This window comes from Alexandromys fortis, unplaced genomic scaffold, assembly GCF_014885135.2.
Source record: "Alexandromys fortis isolate MF-2015 unplaced genomic scaffold, M_Fortis_MF-2015_v1.1 scaffold_18, whole genome shotgun sequence".
In the NCBI taxonomy this organism is placed as follows: domain Eukaryota; kingdom Metazoa; phylum Chordata; class Mammalia; order Rodentia; family Cricetidae; genus Alexandromys; species Alexandromys fortis.
In genome coordinates this window covers 15,352,622-15,373,561 of record NW_026067897.1, presented here as the reverse complement: position 1 = coordinate 15,373,561, position 20,940 = coordinate 15,352,622, and the positions used below count along the sequence as shown (strand labels likewise).

General features: G+C 47.9%; 1 protein-coding gene across 4 annotated transcripts in view; it reads right to left on the bottom strand.

Annotated features, from left to right (window-relative positions):
- The window catches only part of Epb41l4b (erythrocyte membrane protein band 4.1 like 4B), a 144,707-nt gene that overhangs the window by 75,068 nt on the left and 48,699 nt on the right, over window positions 1-20,940 (bottom strand). For all 4 annotated transcript variants that reach the window (XM_050164953.1, XM_050164961.1, XM_050164936.1 and 1 more), the window contains exons 3-12: window positions 15,755-15,797; window positions 14,927-15,005; window positions 12,915-12,959; window positions 10,778-10,830; window positions 5,811-5,931; window positions 3,907-3,994; window positions 3,664-3,752; window positions 3,283-3,352; window positions 3,023-3,192; window positions 259-368 (exon numbers count right to left, since the gene is read on the bottom strand). In XM_050164953.1, coding sequence (XP_050020910.1) covers window positions 259-368; window positions 3,023-3,192; window positions 3,283-3,352; window positions 3,664-3,752; window positions 3,907-3,994; window positions 5,811-5,931; window positions 10,778-10,830; window positions 12,915-12,959; window positions 14,927-15,005; window positions 15,755-15,797 — 868 coding nt within the window. The remainder of the gene's footprint in view (window positions 1-258; window positions 369-3,022; window positions 3,193-3,282; window positions 3,353-3,663; window positions 3,753-3,906; window positions 3,995-5,810; window positions 5,932-10,777; window positions 10,831-12,914; window positions 12,960-14,926; window positions 15,006-15,754; window positions 15,798-20,940) is intronic.

The following is a 20,940-nucleotide window of genomic DNA, read 5'->3' as shown; positions in this document are numbered from 1 at the left end:
CAAGGCAGTGGAGACAATAAAGGCTGTACTTTCTAAGGGCAAAGGTGATAGATACTATTGAGGATCCAACCCTAAAAGAAGTAGAGAGGCACGTTCGAAGGAAGACAGACAAGAAGAGGCAAACGTTCTACCAAGACTTACGACATTCTTTCCCAACAGCTTTTGAACCAGAGGGTAAGGGCAGTACGTCCCTCTCCTAGCTAACTAACCCTCCCAGCCCTACTGCACAATGCCGGCAAGGGAGGAACACCGTATAACCTTTGAATGTGGAATGTCGCCGGGATGGGTAACGCTTGCTAGGCCTTCTCTCAAAGGTGCTGGTCCTTCGCAATCTGGAGCCGTGTGTAGCTTGATATTCTGTCCGCCCACTAGGAAGGAAATATTTGATTGCTCGTTAACGCCAACACCAGCTCTCGGCATACCACAGCTATTGCAAGTGAATATTTTTATTTTTCAAGAGCTCCAGTGTGCATTTCAACTTAGCGTGAACTCGCCCGGTAAAGACATGCTAAGTTTAAAGCTCCTACTTGGAAATACAGTCTCCTTTGCCAAGCCAGGCACAGGGGCAAGAATCTCTTTCTACCAAAAGCTAAAACCTGCAATTTAAGTACCAACCACTAGGTCGCCCAAACCAAATAGGTCTGAGTACTTGGATCACCTGATGAAGAAAACTTTGATTGGACACAGAATAACCTTCCAAGAAACGCCACAGAGACATTTCCCATTTTGCATCTTCTCCAAGGCGGCTGTAGCAGGCCCCTAAACTAAACCTTGGCTTCCCTTGCTATGCGTCAAAGGAAATGTTTCTAACTTCACGAGGGCTTTCCAGACTCAACCACTGTGAAGGCAGCTGCAGCTTCTGGGAGGGGAACTGTGTTTTTCTGATCCACCCATCACTGCTCCAGCCCAGTTGCTCTTGGCTGGTTTTTCAGACGGAAGGAGCCAAATGCTACTTTCCTTCCAGATGCCTTCCAGGGGTACCCTCACCTCCCAACTTCCCTTCCATCTTCATTTCTCCTTAAGGAACAATGGTCACGAGGTCTGAGCCAATCCTTGGAGCATCTCCCAAGCAGGGAAAAGCCTACTTATTTTGGCAATCTCCTCGACTGCCCCCTCCATCCAACTCCAAATCCACATGGATACGGGTGACTGCAACGGTTCTGTGAACCTCTGCACTGCTGACATTCCCATCCCCCATGGGCCTTGTGATGCGACTCTTTTCCCTCAAGGACCTTTTTCCCCTTCCTTAGAGCATTTAAAAGATACACTCAAACAAAATCTATTCTTTCAACAGAAACGCACAGCCATTGCCTTGCACGGTGGATACACCTGAAGCGAGCAACCGTTCTGGCGTTTCAAACAGAGTCTAGGGACATGCCACGTGTGGGCAGAGGTGACGAAACCAAGCGAAGTTCTTGATCATGGAACTGAGATTCTCAGACTCAGGAGTGCATTTGAGATGTGCATTCCAGGCTGGAGAGATGGCTCTGTGGGCTGCTTTTCCAGGGGACCCAGGTTCAACATCCTACACCCACAGGGCAGCTCACAATTGCCTGCCACTCCAGTTTTAGGACATCTGACACCTTCTCCAGCCTCTTCAGACGCCAGGAACTCACACGGTGCACAAACATACTTGCAGGCAAAACACCCATACACAAAATAAATAAAATTAAAAAAGAAATAAAATTCACATTCCAAGGGCTGATTGATACACACATGTGCATATTCAGACTCTGATCACAGAGGCTCTCTATACAGTTTCAGTTTTAAAGATGCCCTCAAGAGTTTTCATGCATTAGTCTAAACTCAAAAGTGAAAATACTTGAGAATAAGTTTATCTATTCAGGCTCTTTTCATCTTTCAATACACAGAGAAACACATGTACGTGCGTGCGTGCGTGCATGCGTGTGTGGGTACAAACCCACCTACCTACCCACCCCAACACCGCTCTCATCCTTAATCATTACCAAATCTCTTGATACTTCATGTTAAAGGAAACACAGCAATGGTGATGAATTGAAGCACCAGGGCTGGGAAGATGTCTAGGGAGTGAACTACAGACACAGCATGAAGATCCGAGTTCTGATCCCCAGCACCCGTGTCAACAGCAGGGTGTTGTTTTGGATCTGTAATCCCAGCACTGGGGAGGTGGAGCTAGGTAGATCTTTGGAGGTCAGCTGCCTAGCTCAGTCAGTGAGCTCCAGATTCGGTAAGAGGTCTTGTCTCAAAAAATGAGACGGAGAGCAACTGAGGAAGACACTTAGGTCACTCTCAGGCCTCTGTGAGAATCTGCAAGTGCATACATGTATATACCCACTGGAAGAAATCCAACCACCACACATAACACACGCACACAAACGAACAGAAGCACCAAGGCCACTTCTAACATACCCGGCAGGCAGAGAGTTTGTAAACCAGGGACACCTGATCTTAACTAGGATTAAGAGTGGGTCAGGAGGAATTCTAGTGCGGCACCAGCCAACAGAACCTCCTACAAGGACCCTGTGTCCCGTGTCTGCCCCACTCACAGGCAGTCACCACCTGGTGTGGCCACTGGACGCTGGCATAAGGCTGGTTGAGACCAGGGAACTACAGTAGCTTCTTCATGTAGCTCACGGCCACTGCACAGGACAGCACCCCTCTAGCTAAAGGTATAGTCCTGGCAATTGTGTTATTACGTGTCGAGCACACTTCACTCCCAAATTCAAAACATTTGGGGCCCTAAGCTCACAGATCTGCAATGTCAAGTATCAAACATGCAAAGTTTCAAACTGAGAAAAATATCAGCACCCCAACCATTCCTGGCTGCAAGCATTTCACCCCAAATCAGTTCTGTTTTATCGGTAAAGTGATGGAAGCCGAAAGAGGTTGGGACTGGACTTGCAGCTCTTAACAAGGTGGGGGGGGGGCAGAGCAAACCATCCGAATGGATGGACACAGGTCCGATGCTACAGTCATACACAGCACAAAAGAGCTGTCATTCTCTGAAACACGTGGTCCATGTCATAAAGCAATTGCCAACCTGAACCGGAAGCGGGAACCTAGCCGGATGAAGTCCGATCTGGTGGACTTGCTGTTGCTGGGGGTGCGCAGCCGGAAGAAGGCGTGGTGCTCCACGGCACACTTCCACAAGTGCTTGCAGGTGCGCGCACTGTCCAGCCTGAACACGAAGGTGTGCTCCTGCTCGCGGCCCTGAGGGGGGGAAGCAAAGGTCCCGTGGGGACGCGTGTCATGGGGATGCGGGTGATGGCAGCGAGGAGGACGCCAGGGAGCATGGCCTACCTGGTCGTCATCCTCCACCACTACGAGGGTCAGTTTGCTCTTTTTAAAGTCCATTTTGGTGATCTTTGGCCTGGTCAGAGAGAAAGCGTTTTAAAAAGGACAGTCTACGGCCAAACTGTCTACACATCAAACAGTTTCCGTTCTACTTATAAAAGTTTAGATTGGCTAAGAAAAGAAAATCATCACTCACTCATTTAAATATGATTATCTAGAGATTCAGTGCATTGGCCATACACCCACAATGACAATAGGATGGTGTGATTTTTTTTTTTAAAAAGTGAATCTGGGTGTTGCAAATACCCCTCAAAATCATCCAATCACATAGACTTTCCAACACAAAATAGGAAAAGACATTTTTAATATTAGACAAAACTAAATTACCAAAAGAATAAGCCTATTTTGTTAGCTCCTTCAAAGATTAATATGCCTGTCGGGGTCAGTCCAAGAGAATATTCACAGCCATCTCTTCCCTACAAACAAACGAAGTGACAGTCGGTAGAGGGTTCTAACAGGTCGTCACAGAAGAACGCAAAAACAATTTCCTCACCAAAATTTACTTAGTTGGCATACTATGCATTTCTCAGAAACAGTAAAACAAAAGGAGGCAAACACACGGGTTCTTACCCTGACGACGTGCATGTCTACCCCGTACATCTCCAGCCACTTGGCTTTGTTGAGATAGGAGAGTTCCGCCTGGGCAGGGCTCTTTCCCCTTAGGAAACAAAACCAATGAGACACGTGTGAACTGCGACTCACACGCCCTGCAGGGTCTGGAGAGCCTGCTGGGCTGCAGGTCATGCAATCGTTATAGCCGTGGAGGATGCAAGCTTACAAGGGTGGGAAACCATCTCCAAGAACCCCGTGTTAACTGAATAGGAAGACCACAGAATGGTGTTTCTTAGGATAACCGAAGGAAAAAGAGTGTATGCCAGGTAGTGGTGCTACACACCTTTAACCAGCACTCAAGAGGCAGAGGCAGGAGGATCTCTGAGTTCCAGGCCAGCCTGGTTTACACAGTGAATTCCAGGACAGTCAGGGGTACAGAGAAATTCTATCTCAAAAGCAAATAACAAAAAAGGAAAAGAAAACAAGAGTGTGCTTCTAAGGCAAAGGGAAAGACTTCCTCCTGGCTTTCCTCTGGGAGAACGAAGGCCGTGTGTGAGGGAGTAGGTGGGACACTTTGACTGAACATCTCTGCACACTTCCCTATCGTTGGATGACAACATTCGTGCCATCTTTAATTTTTGAAGTCATCAGAGAACTGAGGGGCAATAGAAGGCCACACTAAGTCACGTCCAAGACTAAGCAGGAACAGGTGCTCTGTGGTGTGTGTGCGTGCGTGCGCGTGTGCGAGAGAGAGAGAGAGAGAGAGAGAGAGAGAGAGAGAGAGAGAGAGAGAGAGAATGCATACACATGCACGCACGCATGTGTGCATGGCTGGCAAACTGCCTTACTGGTCTACGTGAAACAAAAACAAGTATGTTAGATTAGGGTGGAGGCAGCAGGGAAAACCGGCAGTCACCACGCTGACTCTCAGTGTAGTGAGCACACTTTTAGACATATAATAACACCACATGTCACACGGTCTCACCACTTCACCATAGGTGATGGGCCAAGTATGCCTGACCTAGAATGTGAGAGACCAAAAATACATGTGGTCCCCCGCCCCACTCAGACTGTCAAGTACAAGTGTGAAGATAGTGAGCCTGCTGTGACGGGTAAGGCCCAGCTCTCAACACAGAAGTCAATTATGTCACGTTCACCTGGTACATAAAACTGCAAGGTCCTGGAGGTGATTTCATGCATATTTAAAAACTGTTCCTATGATTAGACTTCAGCCTGCGCAATAAAGCCTGGTGTGCATTTCTCAAATGGATCACCACGCTGCTGTTCAAATGTTTCACATTTTAGATTCAGAATTTGGGCACTAGGGATGCTTCACCTACATTTCTAAAAGATTTGTTCTAGAACAGTGGTTCTCAATCTGACCCTTGGCAGCGGGGGTGGGGTGGGGGTAGTGTGATCACACAGTAGACATCCTGCATATCAGATATTTACATTACAATTCATAACGGTAGCAAAATTACAGTTATGATATAGCAACTAACTAGTGTTATGGTTGAGGTCGCCACAACATGAGAGATTGCATTAAAGGGTCACAGCATTAGGGAGGTTGAGGACCACTGCTCAGGATGGGTAGGACCTTGTAAGTGTAGCCTTTTATCCGCACCTGGGGTGTCACTAATGAGACACAATCAAATCAGACAGAAGCTGTGTGTTTCAGAGACAGAAAATAGCATGGCTTGACCTGTGCACATTTCTCAGAAGAGAGGTGACACGCAGGTCTTTTGGAAACAGGTGTGAAGTCCAGGAGAGAGGTTCCAGCCTGGTACCTACGGAGCACCTCTCTGTGAGACAGGGCACACTGCGCTGAGGACGGTCATGCAACAGGTCTTCAGAAGGCTCAGACGAGCACAGAGGACAAACCAACGAGCAGCTCTGACCTTGAGAGAGGGGCACTGAGGTACCTGTACTCTTTCCATCGCTGGAAGATATCGAATTCCATGGCTTCTGTCTGATTTGGGATGAACCGAAACTCAGACACAAGCTCCGGTGTGTGTTCCGGGAGCTCGCACTCCCCCAGCTCCGCTGTGCAGTTTATAAAAGGGAGGAAAAAGAAGACACGGAACACTTCAGGTTAGCGCTGCAACTCAATCCAAAGGCATTCTTTCTGATCAGAAGGTGCAGGTGCCTCTGAGGTAGAGCCCTCTCGTTATCAGCTTCCCTCAGAATTCCTGGTCATTGTACCCTTCCCTCCCATAAGATAAATACACCATCATCTTAGTCATTATTCTCTTTCTCCTCACTGCCTCCCCCACCTAGGGAGGTCTGGCTCACATGTCCCTGGGAAGTGGAAATTTGCAATAAAAGGCGATTGCAGGCCACGAGGATATGCCTGAGAGCATCTTCTACACAGGGCTCTCCTTAAGCACAGGCCAGAGCAGCACTTTAGTGTTTGCAGGGCTGGGAAGGATGGATCAAGATTTTGGTGCATGCAGAATCTGACTGAGGGATAAAGAAGCAGGGAGGGGTGGCGAGCAGGCTGCAGGAGCAACTGCGGCAAGTCAGGCAGAACGGAGAAGGGGAGAGGGAGATGGCTGCGCAAAAGAGGGCTAGCAACAGGAAGCTTGCCGGCAAAAAGCCCAATGTGCACCGCATGGTTTCTGCTCTTGCCAAACTGCAAAACAGAGGGCCCAAGGACATGATGGCCCTCTCCTCTAGATCACGAATGAGAAAATCCACTTGACCCCTGCAGATTTCAGAATAAAAGGGAATCCCCCTGTTTCCTCTATAACCTGGTTTCATAAGCGTGGGCTTCAGGTCAGCAAGTGGAGATGCCGCCTAGGGGCTGAATCACTATGCGGACTTGAATGCCCATCCCGGAACAGCCCAGACCCTGCCAGCCATTTCACAAGACCCTCAGGGCTTGGTGCACTTTCCTGGGAGAGGCAATGATCCCCAACAGCTGTTTTTGAGCTTACAGCGCAAAAGCATCATTTAGTAGGCTCGCTGAAGCGTAACATCACTGGGGTCCCGCACCCGGATTTTGTTGATCTTCATATGGACCCAGGCCCAGAATTGAATGTAACTGTGGGTGACCTGTAACTTCTGGTCTCCCACTTTCACCACTGTACCTGATTTTATGTGGGACTGGGGATGGAAATCAGGACTTTATACATGCTGGGCAAGCACTCTACCAGCAGGGTTACATCCCCAACCCATCAAGTTTGTACTTCTAACAAATTCCCATGTGATGCTGACATAGCTTTGCATGGTCTGGAAAGAGACTCCTATGGTATCTCATGTACCCATAGGCAAACATGACTCAATAGGACCCTGTGGTGGCCCTAACTGTCTGGTTTTGTTTTGTTTTGTTTTTGAGACAGGGTTTCTCTGCAGCCTTTGGAGCCTGTCCTGGAACAAGCTCTTGTAGACTAGGCTGGCCTCGAACTCACAGAGATCTGCCTACCTCTACCTCCCAAGTACTGGGATTAAAGGTGTGAGCCGCCACCACCCGGCTGGTGCCCTTAATTGTCAAGATTAAGTACGCCAAAGACACAGCAAGAAAGAGGGCAGTGTCCCTTCCAGCCTTTGCTGTGCTTCAGCGGGCCTGAGGAGCACCTAGGACACCAGTGTCTTCCAAGAACATGCTGAAAGAGCTTGGCACTCCAAGAATCTCCAGGTTCTGCAGCCAGGCTCTGGCTCCTGGAGGCCATGGAAGGTAAGGGAGATGGCTCTGGTGTAAAAGAGACTCAACTCCAACCCTGCTGGAGCTATCTGGGTGACCTGGGGCCCATTACGGAGATGCTCCCAGGTCTCTACCTGAGACGTGGGAGTTATTATTACATGGACGAAACCAGAACACTGTCGTGCAACAGACGATCTCAAATCCCTCTGACCCTTTCCCTTGGGTTGATTCTCAAATATACCACAAATGCATTCCCCAAAGAGCGCATCCTCCACGGAAGGACAGTAGCTCGACTCAGGGGGCACGATTCATTCAAGAGCAACGGTAAGACAGGCCCTAAAGGCTCAACCCCCAGGGGAAACTGCTCTCTAATTTTATTCACACTGACCAATCAAAGCAACTTCTCACAGTGCAGGGCTCCAGAGGAAAGCAGGTGAGACCATGGGGAAGGAATTGTGATAAGCACTTCCCCATGTCCCTCAACAGTCTTCCAAGTACTTATTTGTACCTGACTGTCCTTTAAATTACCCTACAGATAGGGCAGCTTCTCCAGGAAGGGCTCACAGAGGGCCGCTTTCCTCTTCTCTGTGCAGCTTTCACAGCCTCACTAAGCCGGACCAGCGAGGGCAGAGGTGTGCCTCCTCCTCATCACTCAGGACAACAGGACAGGCTTGAAACACTGTGCCAATAGCCTCGGGAGGAAGCTTCTGTGGTGATGAATGGCCCCAGGCCTGACCCGGGTGCTTGGGTGTTTCCCTCTCATTACCACTACCCTGACAGGTCCTTCGGGGCTGCCAAGCCTGATGAGGCCTCTTGCAGCTCAGGAACCAGTGCAGATGAAGGCTACTGTCTATGCTGGTAAAATCTGCAAGTGGCCGACACAAGAAGCTGGGAGCCTCTGCCACGTCTCCAGTCCCTCCTACAGCACGGCTCTCACAGGAGGCCCGTCGCATCAGAGGACACGGGGAGAGGAAGCACGCAGCTCTGTATCTCACACAGCTGTCTCTAGATAGCACCACTGTCCTCATCACCACCGGAGCTTTCAAACTGCACCGAGGGTCTCCCCAAAGTTATTCCTCTATTCGTTCTGCACTCACCGAGCATCTGTTCGGAGGGCAGTAAGGACTATAAGTATTCAGGGATGGGAATGCACCCATTATCAGCAAAATATCTTTACATGTATAAATGTGACAATGTACAAAGACTTTTAGAAAGGTAAGGAGGTCCAGGGAGATGCCTCGGCAGATAAAGGTGCTCGCCGCCAAGCCTGGTGATATGAGTTCGAGACCCATGGCGCACGTGATGGAAGTAGAGAACCAGCTTCTGCAAGCTGTCCTCTGATCTCTTCGAAAGCGCGCTCACTTGCGCAGGCAGACACACTAAATTAAAGCGTAACAATGTACTAGAAAACCACACACATAAATTTCTCTATTATTCTAGCCTGAATTACGTTTCTTTAAAAAAAAAAAAATCTAAACTCATTAACAGAAGAGGTAGCTGCTGGTGGGTGGCGGGTGGGGAAATCACGTGCTTTCTAGGGCCTGCCTGACTGCTGTGTTGCCCTGCCGGGAGTCTGTGATCCTATGATCTGACCTTGTGACACCTCTCAGATCAGCTTTTCTTAAACTAGTAAAATATGAACTGGTTAGATGACAGATCAAGACACTTGCCACCGAGCCTGACAATCTAAGCTGGATATCCAGAACCCACATGTGAAAGGGGAGAACCACTCTCCAAAGTCGTCTAACAAGCTGCCACACTTACAGTCACACACACACACACACACACACACACACACACACACACACGAGTGAATGTCACACGTCATAACCCAGTGAATGCCCTCTGATAAGCACATGCTAATGAAATCTCATCCTCTTAATTAGTGCTGGAGAATTAAGCAAGCGTTTCTCCTGCATTTAAAATGAAGATCCGCCAGCACCTCCCACAGACGAACGAATGGTCAGTGTTGGACGGTCCTGTAGGCGCACCTCCTGCCGCCCAGCTCCCACCTGCATGCTGGTGACTTCAGCCCCTCTTGGCCAAGGGCCACACAGGCCACTTACTCCCCAGGAGTCGCCTTTCCCTGTACCCACTCACTGATGCCACCACCTACCCTCCGCAGCAGCCTGAGTCATCCCCAACTCCTTTCTCACATTAAGCCTCATTAGGGAATCCAGCTCCTGGCACTGCCGTGGCGGCATTCACTGCGTGCACACCCACCTGCCCTGCCCGGCGTCTTACTATCTCTGTTCCGGTAACAGCCCTCCTCACTCCAGCCCCTGTATTGGCCCCGTTCCAATTCTTTCTTTCCACACAGCCAGTGTGGCCTTTCCAAAATATCTACTACCCGGGCCTGCCCCCTTAAGAACATGCGAAGAATTGCTGCTGGCCCCACCAAGTTCATAGTCTTTAGATGGGGCCAAAGGCTGTTCGCCAAGCCAGTTTCTTGAACTTCACACTGTGATTACTATCTCTGTGACTTTATTGTTTGCTTGCTTGCTTTCTGTTTTTTTTTTTTTTTTTTTTTTTTCTGAGACAGGGCCTTAGGTAGCCCAGGTTGGCCTCAAACTCATACCTATTAAAGGATGACCTTGAACTTCTGATTCTCCTATCACCTCTTAAGTGCTAGGATTATTGGTGTGCATTACCACATTTGGTTTTATGTGATGTACAAAGCTCAACCAACCTATACTCCGGGCGGTGGTGGCACACATCTTTAATCCCAGCACTTGGGAGGCAGAGGCGGGTAGAGCTCTGTGAGTTCAAGGCCAGCCTGGTCTACAAAAGCTAGTTCTAGCCAGGGCTGTTACACAGAGAAATCCTGTCTCAAAAAACAAGCAAACAAACAAACAAAGAAAAACCCAACCAACCTTTATCTGTAACAGTCCCTTATAAGAGCCCCACCCCAGACTTGAAGTACTAGGAAGGGAACCCAGGGCCGCGCGCACAGCACACCAAGCAGAAGCTGCATCTCCCCTTCTCTTTACTTTTTTCCACAGGTTCTGCTAGTCACCTTCCTCTCCACATCCCCCCACGGCCCTCCTCTCCCAGACCTCCTGTGTATCTCTGCTGCTAGTAAAACAACCATATGCTCCGTGTGCCTTCGTCACCAGACTGTAAGCTCCTGGGGACTGAGGTCACACCATCTTACTCTGCATCCTGGGAGAAAGCAGGACACTGGGCCTGGCATACTGGAGACTCTCTCTTACTGAAACGGAAGCAATAACTTTAAGATGAATGTACCTTGCAGACAGAGAGCAGCCAGTTCCACAGCCGTTTCATAGGGACACTTCAGTCTTGGGAAAAGAAAAAAAAGAAAAAGAAATTAGCACTGCAAGGGAGCTCTCCATTTGGAACTACGTAACAAATAATAGTAAAAACACCCTTAAAAGGCAGCAGTGTTTATGTAGCGTCTGATGCTAGTGGGTTGTATTTTCCGTGTCTATGTTAAAGAGCACTAATACACACTCCAAATTTCCCAGGGCAGTTCCCTGCATATGACAAAACTATCCAAGTATTCGTTCTACCAATCGTGCAGACACTTCTACTGAACTCGAAAAGACCTGGGGATGTTTAGGAGGCAGAATGAAAGCCTTCTGTTTGTCTCGTTAGCTTAAACTGATTTCCTCTGGATACAGTCCATTAGTCTTTCCGAGCTGCCTTCAGTCTTCCTTGAAACAAAGCCAGGAGGGTAAAAAGACACACACCAGCAGCGGGTCTACAACTTCGAGGACCACTAGCTGAGCTCGGCATGCTAACAGGTCCAGCCGAGGCAGAGCTACTGCAGATTCCAAGGCTGGCTAGGAGAACTGTATTGATGAACACGGCACGGTGCTTCCTAGTTCTTAAGGTCTTCTCATATGTGTGATACAGCTGAGTCAATGTGTAGTCTGTAAACTCTTAGGATGGGTCTGGCCAGCGCCCCCCACCCCATTTCTCATCTTCCAGATGAGACAGTGAATCCTCAGCATCTTGCCCAAAGTCTTCCAGCCGACAGGAGGCAGTGCTGGGCTCAGAACACTCTCTCGGTTAGAAGGTAACAGCTGGGTGGAAGTGGAGAGAAACTGCAAAGCTCTAGCCATGGAGGAAGTACTGTCATCAACGCTTTCCAAACCGGAGACACGTTCCACAGTGACAGGGCCTTCAGCGTGGTGAGCACGGAGCTGACGGCGGTAACAATGCACACATACTCAGCACACGTCAGCCAGATATGTACTGCATGGCTGAGGAAGGCCAATGTATACGCTCTACAGTCTACCATCCCATTGCCTACCTGTCACTCAACGTTTTAGACTGCATTTCCTACTAAGAATTTGCAAACACGGATATTACATCTTATTTGTTACATTTAAGTTTTTATTTATGGAACTGACATATTTGGTTTTGCTGTTTGAGACAGGGTCTTACTGCATATCTCGGACTGGCCTCAGACTCGCTCAGATCCACCCGCGTCTGCCTCTCCAGCTCTGTGATGAGATGTCTGGACCACCACAAATGGCAGAAATCACCCATTAAATTTCCTTCAGATTACATTCAAAATCAGGAAATATTCCTGGTGGTTAACATGAGGTACTGCTTCTTAGTCTTAATAAAGACAGAGTTGTTTTTTTTTTTTTAATGTAACAGAAAATATGCGATAACTCTTATTGGAAAATGATTAAAGTTAATTTGAAAAAAATATTATTTATTTATTCATATAAATAGATAAGGTTGTGTGTGTGTGTGTACATTGTGCATACGTGCTCAGACGTTAGGGGATATTGCACATGCCACAGCATGTGTTTGGAGGTCAGAGCCTAACTTTTGGGCCCTAGGGATCAAACTCAGGTTGTCTGGCTTGCACGCCTTCACCTGCTGAGCCATTTTGTCAGCCTTCTTCCTCTATGAATGCTGTTTGGTGACAACATGATAATGTGTTTTGCTAATGGTCACCACAAGCCCAATGCCTTGAGCTTAAATAGCATTTTTTAAGATGGGAAAGGAAATGAGATGAGGAGCCTAGAGCCCTTCTAGCAGGGCCAGATAAAGACCCCTTTACATGGCTTCGGCGTGACAGTGATGAGCGGGACCTGTACATGTACACATGTGGACATGTATGGGGCTTGCAAATACAAGGGGAGCCAGCAGGAATGGGGCAGTGATGTGACAGGGAGACGGTGGTCCCCGAATACACATCATTCAAGAAACTCAGTGCACGCACTTGGAGATCATTTAAAAAAAAAAAAAAAAGGACAAAAATGATAGCGGCTCAAGTATCTATTGGGAAGTACTGTTTTTTAATTTGGTAAAGAGGATACAGGGAGGAAGAGTTAAAACAGAGAATTACTGAGGTATATTATACTCTATGCCGGGTTAAGAGTTAGAACAAAAGCATACTTACTTTCCAGAAAGAATGTCATGCCTGAGTTGTAAAACAAACAGGTACCTGACAAACATACACAAAAGTCAACAGAGGGGAACTCTTCCCTTTCCCAGCCGCCTCCAATCCCCAGCCTCCCGTCACAAATCCCCCACCCCACCCCCTGCACATGCCCTGGCATTCTGTGCTGTCAAAAGGGAGTCCAAACGAACAAGGAGGACGGGAGCCTCCTTCGGAGCCTGTGCAAAGGCATCCTAGGTCTCACTGGGCTGGGCCGAGAAATGCATGTCGGAAGTTTGCAAGATACTTGTAGGATGGAGCAGGGATACAACATCAAGCAGTCTGATGCTACTTGCAGGATGGCTCTGGTGCAGGAGAAACTAGCTCAACAGGCACAGAGAACTCAAAAAAAAGAAAAAAGGCAAGCCATGCATCTAAGAAAAATGGGCAGGGTGGCATCACTGAGCTGGCAGCTGGCCAGCTACACCTAGCAGATTCCAGAAGTCTCTCAAAAAGTCTGCAGGGTCTACTGAAAACCACAGGCTTTTCTTCTGGGTGTAGTTTAAGTGTTTACTCTGTCTTTAAAAGAAACAAACTAAACACGCATGCAAACCATGCCACACACAAACACACACACACAAATCCCAAAATTACACTACAGATAATTACAGTGATAATAAGAAACAAGAAGGAAAGTAGCAAAAAAAAAAAAAATAAGAAGGCTTACCAAGCAAAAAAAATAAATGTCTTCATCTCAACTAAAAGTCTTTTCTTTCCAGGAAGATGTGGGCACCAGAACCACTTTGTACCAACCAAAGCCTCCCACACTTCACTCCAGACCTAGGGAGTCAGGATCCTACACTCGAGTGGTCCCCAGGAATCCCATTTGTTCAAAAACTTCCCAATGTTTTCGATTCACACTCCTGGCTTAAAAAATGACTAGCTTCGGCGACAACTAGGGACAACACATGTCATAAGGACCTCCAAAGAGACACACTGAAGCTGCTTAATGAGCTAACCTTGGAAGCCATGTGGGCAGTCCTTTTCTGTGGAGTGGCTATACGCTTTGGATGACCCAGAAATCAAAGTGGGCAGGCAGGTTGAAGGTTCTACCTCATTCCGCAAGATTTCTGCTTCCCAACAGGTCCTTAACTACAACAGAACTTCCTTCCACTTCTGAAATTTAGGACGCTGACGTGTATTAGCACCAACAAGAGCATGGTGTCCATGCGACCGAAAGGTCTGATTCTCGTAGGGAACCCAACAGGAAAAGCCCCTCAGGCCCTTGTCATGGGCACTAGTGACAGCTTTTCAAATGTCACTTAGGGGGTCCTCTCCAAGTCGCTGACCACCAGTGTAGGCCACCCACCCATGCACAAGTCACTGCTACACTGCCTCACACACAAACCCCGTGACGAGGGTACTCTGGGGATCTCAAGAGCCCGCTAAAGCATTCCACAGACGGAGGGGAAGCTCCACACTCCAACCCCTATTCACATTCTCTTTATTCTTCTCTATTGCTTCTGAAATTCAAGAGATAAACATAGACATTTATGACATAAAAATATGCAGCGGAGCTGAGAGATATATAAAGAGGGTCCTAACAAAATCTGCGGTGACAGAGTCGCTTATAGGAAGTGAAAAGTTCCTTCTACCTGAACAATCAGAATGCTCTGCAACACTAAATAAATAAATAAATAAATAAATAAATAAATAAATATCTTCTCCCAATATCTCCATTTTTGTTTTGTTTTGTTTTTGTAGTGAAGACAAAGATAAAATGCCATACATGAACCCATCACTTCCCCAAGATCCAGAAAAATCCACCTCATTTGATTCCTATGCGAAATATCAAATTAAGCACACTGGTGGATTTTCAAGAGGGTAGAGAAGCCTGGGAAAAGTGCTAGTAACTTTTGCTTAGTAACACAGAGGACTAAAATCCGAAGCTAGCCATCCCACTGGAAAGACCTCGCCCCCTCGTCTGGCGGGGGCGGGGCTACTGAACGGAATCATCTTGTGTGAAGCCCTACCTTGTAAACTCCTCTCGAAGGTTGTTTGGCTCCGAAGAATAGTATTTGACTCGAAAGTGCAAAGCGTAAGCAGGTCCAACTAAATATTTGGAGACAGAAAGGTAGAAATGTTTGTCTCCCACCAGACAAAAGGAAACAACACATCACAAGGAAGCTCACTGCTCCATCGGGAGGTTGAAAAATGGAACCGAACTTTTAGGTTGACCAGGAGGGTTTAGCGGGGACCGTCACTCTGACAGAAATCCCTGAGGGTCCGGGTGGGTAAAAAGAGCTGGCATTTCGCTATCTCTGATGGGGTTACTCCAAACTGGCACCCACGTTTTACAACGTATAAAACGGGCTGGGGGCAACTGACGGATAAAACAGCAAAGTGTTCTGCGAGGTGGAGACACAGTAAAAATATTTTAAGGCACTTTCAAGAGAATATAATTTCCAGACGATCTAAGCATAAGCATTGGAGAAATATGGCTCCCACACCTGTGTGGAAGGCGCTGGAGCCTTCCTGCTTCCTATTCTCCGTACTGAATCTGAAACTTACTTGAAAATGAGGAAAGGGGGTGTCAAGTTTCTGCATAGTTAGTCAGTCCGTTCTCATTGGCAGGGGCGTCGGATGTGAACCGGGAGCACAGGTGGGGCTCAGTGTCTCCCCAAAATACGCATTCAATTTTAAAGTTCTACTCTCTGGCCAGTTTAAAGGAAGTAGAAACCAGCCATTTAACATCGGATCTACTTACACATCAAAAGATCTCAAACATCTTACCAAAGGAGTTTACTGACAGGTTTAAAAAAGAAAGAAAAGACGTGAGCAGACTGGAGGCTAAGACTTACCTTTCATCTGTTTCTTTATGGGTTTCGAATGGTCCAGCCAGTGCTGAAAGAAAGAAAATGTTTCCTTAGAAACTAAGTACGTGCCCCAAGAGCTCCCTCCACCCCACCCTCTGCTACAAACCCCGGGTGGTTCCACTCACAGAGACCTGAGACTGAGTCAGATCTTGAGCTCCTTGCTGGAGATCTGACACCGCTAGGTATGGTATTAAAAATTCGTGCCCGGAGAGATGGCTCAGTAGTTAAGAACACTGGTTGTTCTTCCTGAGAACCCAGGTTAGATTTCCCAGCATCCACCTGGCTACTCACAACCGTCTGTAAAATCCAATTCCAGGGCATTCAACGCCCTCTTCTGACATCTGTGGGCATTGTACTCACATGGTGCGTGGCATACATATTCAGGCAAAACACCCATACACATAAAATGAAAATAAACAAACATGTAAAGCACCTGCTCTAGGGATAGGAGTTTGGATCCCTGGAACCTGTGTAAAAGCCAGGTAGGTGGAGTAGTAACCTGTAATTCCAATTTAGGAAGGCAGAGAGAGGATTCCCAGAGTAAGCTAGCTGATGAGATTAGAGGTATCAGTGAGCTCTGGGTTTGACTGAGAGACCCTGCCTCAATGAATGAGGTGACAAAGCAAAATCAACCCTCCACATGTGCCCATACACACGCAAATATGCATACGCACACAAGCCACACATGTAAACGGAAAACCAAATAAATAATCTGCTTGGACATGTAAGTGCATTTTTCTTACAGCTAAACTTTCCCAAGCTTTTAAGGAGTTCAGCAAGCTCTGAAACCCCTAAAAGTCTGACCTGTAAAGTCCCTTCTAAAACTTCTAGGTTGCTGACGATACTGATGGCCCACCATGCTGCTGATCTTCACTGGTAACTCCGGGTCTCTGCCAGTCTCACAAAGAGCACAAACTCCCATTTGCTGGCTAAGCGTTGGTTACACACCTGCCTTGTGGTTCTGACTCCCTCAACTCTGGAATCACGGAAACAAAGTAAGGGAGCCCTCACTCCCTTACACTCCCAACCCCCATCACTGACAGAAAGACAGGCAGATGGTTCAGCTGTGGCCAGCGAGGATTTCAACTGCTCCTCATATGTCTCATATAATCTACTTCAGTTTTATCTGCTTAAGGAGGTTACAGAGCCATTTCCCTCATCTAAACATTTATGTGAAAGTTGTTGACACATGCTCAGGAGCCTAACTTCTACAGAGAACACCAAAGAGGTATAACATCCAGATAAAGCCATCCTAAAGAGAAGACATTGTGAATTAAAAATGCATTTTATCCTTCTGGCCCCAGTATCCCACTTGGGTACATGGCAGACCATGGAGTGTTAGGCCCATGATTGCATGGTTGTACCTGGAATCTCAAGACAGAACAGCACTCGCAGTCAACAGCCCGGGAAAGGTTAACATCCCAACCTGAGGTCTGGTCGCTATCACTCTCATAGCGTTATAAAGCCGAACTGTCGTGAGCCAGGGGCTATCTGCACTCTGAGTCTCTCAGATCAAACCCTAATGGCAAGGGACCATGTGGCTGGTGGCTTTTGTGCTTCCTGTGAGGGGTCCAGGTATGGTACTCAGCTTGTTCTTACTGGATCGAGAAATGTGAAGCATGACTTTCGAAATAATTTTGTTATATGTAAGACAATTCCACTTGCAAGGTGCACACAAGTCTGCACCGTGAGTGCACAAGAAGGGCTAGAAGAGGGTGTTGGGTCCCTCAGAACTGAGGTTTCAGATGGCCGTGAGCTGCCATGTGGGTACGGGAAAATCGAAATCCTCTGGAACGTCGGCCACTGCTCTTAACTGCTAAGCCAGCTCCCCCAGCCCACAGTGTGACTTGTTTTTGAAAGGGGGGGGGGCAGACAGTGAGGCAATGCTCACCATCACTGTAAAGCAAGCCCAATGCACACGGGAACTTCACCGTTACAAAAAGAACTGGAATGAAACAGGCAAAGTCGGCTTCTCTCCAGCTGTTCTAACCAGAGGCTAATTCTGCCGACTGCCAGGGACTCGCAGAAGCAATCTACACCACGCACGTGTTACTAATGAGAAAGGGCGGGGCTGAATGAGCACAGTGTACTCCACACCTAACCGCAAAGCCTGAGAGGGCTGTGTAGGAGGAGGGGGGATGTGGAAACACACAAAGAAGCACATAACAGATGAATTAAGGATGCAATAAGCGTGCGGGCGGTGCTACGGAGAGGAGGATGCCGGCCTTTGTCATCCCCACGCTGCCTAGGCGGGGTAATGAAAGCAGATCGCCGCGGCAGGATGCCTATCTCAAAGGCACATGGCCGGGATGCTACATCTCATTGTCGATAGCTTTGAATTGGCAGTGACCTACATGCCCACCAACAAAGACGGGATTCAAAAATGGCTCATCTGTATAATGCAATACTATTTTAAAAGGATGTAGGCTGATATTTACTGCCGTGACAAGAGAGCCACACAGCACAATGCTAAGGTAGAAAAAATAAATCAGGTAGAAAATGACTATTTTCTATACAGACATGTCCAGAAAGATCTGTTGGGGATTTGGAGCGGGGAAACAGGGGTGATTATAACATGAATGCCATTTTCTTTTGCTTTTCTGAAGAGCCTTTTATTTTAATGAGATTATCATTTAGGGGCAGGGAGGCTGGTTGTCTAGTTTGTATTTATTCGCTGTTTGCCTACGAAACACATTTGTTTTCTGAGACAGGATCCCACGTATCCCAGGCTGACCTCAGCCTCTCCATGTACCCGAGGATGACCATGAACTTCTGACCGTCTTACTCCCGAGTGCTGGGAATGCACACCCAGACTGCGCGGTAAGGAGCATCCAACCCGGAGCTTCCGCATCCTAGGTAAGCACACTAACACCCAGGCTACATCCTCAGCTCCATACCAGGCAATTTTGATTAGGAATTTGCAGAACAAGAACCAGACCTCACCACTGCCCTTAAGCATGCCGAAAACCCCTAATCTCGTCCTGGGAAGGATAGACACAGAGAGGATAGAGGCATATCTATACTTCTGCCATGTACCATGCTAATGTCCATGACCAAGCCTGTGCTCAGATGAATTCACCGTTCCCAGGGACAGAAAGCTCTCCTGCAGCCAACCTTTTAGTATAAGCAGCTCCACACACTCAAAGCTTAGAGGAACCCACCCTCTTCTTTCCTTTCTCAGGTTTCCTTATTATTATTCTGAGTAGATCAAGTTCAAAACCACCTTCCCTCTCCTTCCACTGCTGACTCTCATCTCCATCCAAGTCCAACTTGTGCGGTTTCCTCGGCCTGAAGGAAACTCTGATTGTCCATTACAATGCCGGATGAAGTAAAATAAAGAAGCTGGTACCCAGGAGTCACCCAAGAGCTACCAGGCACATTTGCAAAGCATCCATTTCACAGATGCGCCTGGTGCGCCTGTTCCATATTTATGACTCAGTCTTCTATATCCTCCTCTGCAGGAAGATGCCCCGTAGAACGTAAAATGTCCACGGCTCTGTGCGAGCTCTATAAAAACCTCAAGCAATGCCAGGGTTTATGGGCCAGTCCAGGAGGTGAAATGGCCAAATGTCCACAGTTGAGGCTAACATCAGGGCAGATGGATGCCAGATGCTCTTACGGGCAGCAGCCAGCTCCGTCCTGGGGCCACACTGCTAATGGGGCTCCCTTTATCTGTCTTTACGGGGCTTCATTATTTGTATCTAAAGCGGGGCTTGCAAAGAACGAGACCATGAAATACCTGGTGCTTTGGAAATCAAGAAAGGAATCCAAAGTGACATTCTTATTCTGAGCTCCTTGACTCATGGGGCTTTTCAGAACAGGAGTTGGTGGCTTCCTCAGAGGCAACAAGAAAACTACTCACTACCCTGAAACAGAGATGATAAAGCCAGCTGCCGATCATTGGTGCGACATCCCCCCAGAACCCCACACCCTGTGACCTGAATACCAGGGCAACAAAAGCCAGACCTGGCACTTAAAAACTTGTACCCCACGTCAGCTTGAGAGCTGCACCAGAAGCAGCAAGTCCTGTCAGGTATGTTCTTCTGTATCTTAGCTAAACAAAGCAGACCAGCATTGGCCAAGATGACAGCAGACAGCCCCTGAGCTCCTCCACAGACCATCAAACCAGTCACTGCCAGCAGACCGATGCGTTTCTGAGTTCAGATGGCAGGACACCGAGCTCAGCCCTCTCGCTGGTGTTAGCAAGGTGATTTCTTGTCTGAATCTGTCGTGCAGGTCCATCTGGCAAGCTCTTTCCATAAATCAAGATGTGGGATGTGATCCTGGCAGAGACCATCTGTTCTCCTGGAGCAATGGCTCCGGAGATGCGACCGCCATAGGCTCGCTGGAGAATTTAATGATCCGAGTCCTCAGAGGAAGCACTGAAGCTCAGAGGTTAAAGAGTCTGAAATCTCTGTTCATGGAGCCCTTGCCATGAAGGCTGAGTGATGGGACTTGTAGACTCTAGTATCCCACCATGAAGACTGAGTGATAGGACTTTTAGAATCTAGTATCCCACCACAAAGGCTGAGCCATGGGACTCATGGGCTAGTAGTTAGAAATTTCCTTGGCTTTTCAGGAGTATGTAGTTTGCCTTGATATAGGATCCAGAAGGGGTCTGAAGAGGAAATCATATCCACAGGATGAAGAGAGAAGGGACGGAAAGAACACTTGGGGTTCACTCTCCAATTCTGATTCAGGGCTGGGGATAGGGGAACAAAGAGTCTATGATGGGATTTAAACTCACTGTTAGTGTCAGTGTCCCCAGCTCAAGGCCTGGCCTACCACAATCCAAATCGGTGCTAAGCACCATCTCTACATGCAGGAGGGGTCACCCTTCCTCTTCATCCAGAATGGAGCCCACCAAACTCAGAGTGTTGATGTGAGACTTCCTTGGGGATGAGCCTAGGTCTCCCTGCAACAGCTTCCCACTGAGCACCGCTCTCTGCCATGTGGACCCTCCCCTCACTGCGGACTCAGGGACAGGCTACTGGAAGTCTGTTGACCTTCTTCAGTCTATGGGATGCTTCTCTAGTCTGCCACAGGTGAAGGCAGAAGATCAGAGTTCCTTTCCTGCTCTGCAATCTTCTGGTATGTGGTCCTGAGTAAGCCTCTCACTTGCCCCTGCTTCATCTTCTCAACATAGGCTGGCCCCCAGTATATGTGTGGGA